The sequence below is a fragment of the Gekko japonicus genome, unplaced genomic scaffold, assembly GCF_001447785.1.
Source record: "Gekko japonicus isolate JY-2015 unplaced genomic scaffold, Gekko_japonicus_V1.1 scaffold3240, whole genome shotgun sequence".
NCBI lineage: Eukaryota > Metazoa > Chordata > Lepidosauria > Squamata > Gekkonidae > Gekko > Gekko japonicus.
The window spans coordinates 72280-77425 of record NW_015172111.1 but is presented as its reverse complement, the minus strand read 5'-3'; the positions used below and the strand labels follow the sequence as shown (position 1 = coordinate 77425).

Genomic DNA, 5146 nt, shown 5'->3' with positions numbered 1-5146 from the left:
TAGATAGATAGATAGATAGATAGATAGATAGATAGATAGATAGATAGATAGATAGATAGATAGATAGGTAGGTAGGTAGGTAGGTAGGTAGGTAGGTAGGTAGATAGATAGATAGATAGATAGATAGATAGATAGATAGATAGATAGATAGATAGATAGATAGATCTATATCTCATATTCAAACATCACTTTTGATTGGGACTCTTCAGTCTTAATTCAGACAAATCTAAGTGATATCCTGAACTAGTAAAGTATGTTAAACCAAAAAAAGTTAGACCTAGCATAGGTCTACGAGACAAGGCAGATTCAAGGTTTGCTATCAAGATTCCTGACTAAATGTTGAAATATAGCTCAGTTCCTGGGGATGGAACATTTCCCTGTAACAGAACTCCAAAAAAAACCTACTAGGCTTTTGGCTTTCCACATTTATTGCTAATATTCACATTCAGTTAATCTCACAGAACAATACGAAATAGGTCTTCTCAGACTCCTACCCAGGTCTGTTCAATGGGACTTAGACCCCAGAAAGTATTCTTAGGATTGCTCTGTCGTGGTCATGGTCATGTATACTGTCTGTATTTGTCCATGAACGAGTCAAAGAGTAGGGGAAGCCTTGAATCTTGTTTCAGTGTCCTTTTATGGAGTGGATGACTGTGTGTTGGAAGTCTTCAAGTTTCCCAGAACTAGGAACGTTCCGTAATCTCAACCTGCTGCCTGAAATGTATACTTAATTTTTCATTCTTTTTATCATCTGCCTTTGCATGTTCACATCATATCTACCTTCCTTTACCTGTCCAGATCAGAGGTCTCCAAAATGGTACCTGCCAACACCTTTCCTATCACCCGCCAAGTGTTTTTTAGAAAGTGGGAGGGGCTAGGAGGGACTTTTGTCCAGCCGGGCATCTGATTGGGCACTGGAGATCTGGTAGGCTGTGCTGATTTAAAAAACATCCTGTTAAGCAGAGATTCTGCCTGAAATGTTGAAGAGGTATGATTAGATGTATGCATAACCTCCCTCCATGACACCTTGGGTTGGCTCTGCATGTTTTTGGAAGCCATAGGGTTGCCATCCCCCAGGTGGGGCCTGGAGATCCCCTGCTTTTGCAACTGATCTCCAGCTGACAGAGATCAGCTCCCCTGGAGAAAATGGCTGCTTTGAAGGGCGGACTCTATGGCATTGTACCATGCTGAGGCCCCTCCCCTCCCTTCACCAAACCCTGCCCTCTCCTGGACCCACCCCCAAAGTCCCCAGGTATTTTCCAACCCAAAGCTGGCAACCCTAGGCAGTCATCTTGTGACTGGCTTAATCTCCTGTGACAGACATTTTGTGGTTTTACCCACTGCCCCCTGTTAGAATTACAAAGGGAACCCACAGGCTCAGAAAGGCTGGGGACCTCTGATCTAGACAGACACTTCTTTCTAATTCTTATTTCCATCCCACCTTTCTGTCAATATTTCTTCTCTGTCTGTCTCTTTCTCAATTTTTATCCTTCCCTTTCTCTGTCCAAAAGCTATTCATGGCGCCAGATGTGTGGCCCACATTAGGTAAGCCTCATGATTGAATTGTTGTGCCCCAGCAGCTGCGGTGGCTCAAGTGGTTAAGACGCTGAACTGCAGGCTGTGGAAGGTCGGTAGTTCAGCAGTTCAAGACCCGAGTTGCCGCATGACGGAGTGAGCTCCCGTCTCTAGTTCCAGCTCCTGCCAACCTAGCAGTTCGAAAGCAAGAATTTGCAAGTAGATAAATAGGTACCACTTTGGTGGGAAGGTAACAGCGTTCCGTGCGCCTTGGTGTTTAGTCATGCCGGCCACATGACCACGGAAACGTCTTCGGACAGCGCTGGCTCTTCGGCTTTGAAACGGAGATGAGCACCGCAACCCTAGAGTCGGACTCGACTGGCTTTTGAGCAAGGGAACCTTTACCGTTACCTTTTACCAGCTAAAGACCAGCACTGTACACCATCTGAATTCCTGCCTGATATATCTGTCACTGGATAATAACCCAGGAGAGTGCAGGCCACAAGGCAGGGAGATCTGAATGCTCTTCCCCACATATGCATCACTAAAATATCTGGGCCTGACCTGGATAGCCCAGGCCGGCCCAATCGTGTTAGATCATGGAAACCAAGCAGGGTTGGCCCTAGTTTCTACTTAGATGGGAGACCATCAAGGAAGTTCAGGGTCACTATGCAGAGGAAGGCAATGGCAAACCACCTCTGTTCATCCCTTGCCTAGAAAACCCCACCGGGTCTCCATAAGTCAGGTGTGACTTGCCGGCACTTTACACAGACAGACAACATATCTGGGAGTATCTTCTAGTTTAGCCTAAACTGAATAAGGGGCTTTATCTAATGCAATTAATGAGACCGAACACGCTAAGAGAGCCAGTGTGGTGTAGCGCTTAAGCGTGGTAGACTCTAATCTGGAGAATTGGGTTTGATTCCCCATTCCTCCACATGAAGCCTGCTGGGTGACCTTGGGCCAGTCACAGTTCTCTCAGGACTCTCTCATCCCCACCTGCCTCACAAGGTACCTGTTGTGGGGAGAGGAAAGGAAGGCGATTGTAAGCTGCTTTGAGACACATGAGGCCTGCTGGGTGACCTTGGGCCAGTCACAGTTCTCTCAGGACTCTCTCATCCCCACCTGCCTCACAAGGTACCTGTTGTGGGGAGAGGAAAGGAAGGCGATTGTAAGCTGCTTTGAGACACATTAAGGTAGAGAAAAGTGGGGTACAAAAGCCTACTCTTCTTTTCTTTGTCTTCTTCTTCTTCTAAGTCATTCTTGGAATTATGAGTCAAGGTCAAAATGTTGAAATTCATAAAGGAAATAACAATCAATCTTTAGTGACACAGGCTTGTGCATTTCTTGATTGATGCCAAAAAGAGTTTGCGTCACTTCTTATTTCTTGACTAAATAACTGATTGATGCCAAAAAGAGTTTGCGTCACTAAATAAGATTGTCTGTAATGATAGTAAAGGCAGAATTTCTTACAAACGCCAGGTAACATCAGGACGTTGATAAATATGCCTGAAGATATTGATAGAAATGACACAGAGTTTTCGGAAATTCCTAGTTGTTCAGGTGTTTTGATAAATTAGAATAAAATTAGATCTTAAAGGAATTCAGTATTGGACCAGTATTCAGGTTCTAGGTTCAGACATATTTCTTTTACACCACCAGAATACTTACAAACATAACAGTTATCAGACGCAGTTTAAGACTTCAAAGAGAACTAAAGAATGTCTATTTCATATTCATAATCTTCATAGAAAGCTTTATCAACTGAAATAAAATCAATCCATCATCTGAGGTCTCTGGCCAGAGTAAAATATAAATCCAGTCAAGCAATCTAATAAATAGGAGCCAAAACAGGAGAAATGAAGATGGCACAGTTGTACTTATAATATACCCATTAAAGAGGAACCATGGCTCAGTGGTAAAGCATCTGTCTTGCATACAAAAGGGCCTAGATCCAGTCCCTGGCATCTCAAGGGATCGGGTACAAGGTGATGTGAAAGACCTCTGTTGGGACCTAGAAAATTGGAATAAGTGATACTGACTTTGAGACTCCAAAGGTCTGACCAATAGAAGGCATCTTCATGTGTACACAATGCTCCCTCTAAGCTGTGGAGCCTTGTGAGCAAAAATTCCACTTTGTCAGCTCCTGGCATTAAAGTCGTGACCGAGCGATTTGGCTACTGCATAAATTAGGTTGCTCTGGAGCACCTCCTTCCTGGGCTAAGACAAAAATGTGTGAGCCGGAGGCTAAAAAACTGTGAGCTAGCTCACACTGACTCAGCTTAGAGGGAACACTGCACTTAAAACAGATAGGAAGTGGTAAAAGTTAACAGAGGAAAGGCAGAGCAAAATTAGAGTCCAATGGCGCCTTTAAGGCCAACAAAGTTTTATTCAAGGTGTGAGCTTTCGTGTGCTGCCCACCTTGATCTTTCTTTATGAAAGAAAAGACGGGGTTTTGATAGTTATAAATGAAAGTGAAATTTAAAAATGCTTTTAGTCAGGGCTTTTTTGTAGAAAAAGCCCAGCAGGAACTCATTAGCATAATAGGCCACACCCAACAGCTGAAACTCATTAGCATATTAGGCCACACCCCTGACAACACAGTTGATTAGCATATCAGGCCACACCCCTGTGCCTTCCCTTGGCTTGCCCAGGCAACCTGGCCCTTGGACTAGCTGGGGAAGGCACGGGAAGGCATTTAAATGCCTCCCTGATCCTTCCAGGGGGCCCCTTGGCCCGCCCACCTTGGAGTCGCGGGGGGGGTATTGCTCTCCAGGCCTTTCCTCTATAGCCACACACAGAGAAGTTTTGGCTGAACTCTGAAGCCAGCCAGAACTCCGTTCCTGTGCGTTCCTGCCCCAAAACAGCCCTGCTTTTAGTTTAGAAGATGGAACAATGGGAAAAACCTAGAACTGCTCTCCTTTTAGTCAAGTATCATTGATCAACCTCGTACTAACCCGGCCAATTAATTTCAAATTGTAATCTTTTATGATTTTATATTGTAATAACAAGACACGGTTAGGGGACTGGTTAGAAATACAAGCCCTCCTATTTAAAGACAATTTAAAAAATAATTAAGGCATTGGCGATTTAAGATAATAAAAGGAAAGGACACTCCGCCTGTCGTATTACTATGCTAAATGTATAAATTAGATTTTATATTGATGACACTTTACTCAGGAAAGAAAGTCTGGATGCCCGTAGAATGTCAGTGTCAATGTAATCCATGAAACATACCGGCAACATATTTGTTTCTGGTTTGTTACAGGGACCGAGAGGAGAAATTGGAGCCCCGGGACTCCCAGGAGGAAAGGTAAATTTCTCATCAAACTTCCTGATTCTAGATGTGAGAAAGGAAGACAAATGAACATGCGACAGAGACCACTAAGCTAAAAAAGCTTCTATTTGTATCAGGGTGAAAATGGCGTCCCAGGCGAACGTGGCGCACAAGGTCCTCAAGGCCCTGCAGGAGGTAGAGGTGGAGCGGGCCCTCCGGGACCAGAAGGCGCAAAGGTACTTAGAGGCAGCAGCCAGCTTGGTGCATTCCTTAAAATATGTTCCAGACATTTTCTCTCTGTTTTAATATTAATTGTTCTAATTCAAAATATCATTCCAGGGTCCTGGCGGTCCT

The 5146-nt window shown here is 44.2% G+C and overlaps 1 protein-coding gene across 1 annotated transcript in view; it reads left to right on the top strand.

The window, feature by feature from the left end:
* The window catches only part of LOC107118602 (collagen alpha-1(III) chain-like), a 44732-nt gene that overhangs the window by 9202 nt on the left and 30384 nt on the right, over positions 1-5146 (top strand). Inside the window, exons 10-12 of the mRNA XM_015420965.1 lie at positions 4784-4828; positions 4930-5028; positions 5132-5141. Of these exons, the coding sequence (XP_015276451.1) occupies positions 4784-4828; positions 4930-5028; positions 5132-5141 (154 nt within the window). The remainder of the gene's footprint in view (positions 1-4783; positions 4829-4929; positions 5029-5131; positions 5142-5146) is intronic.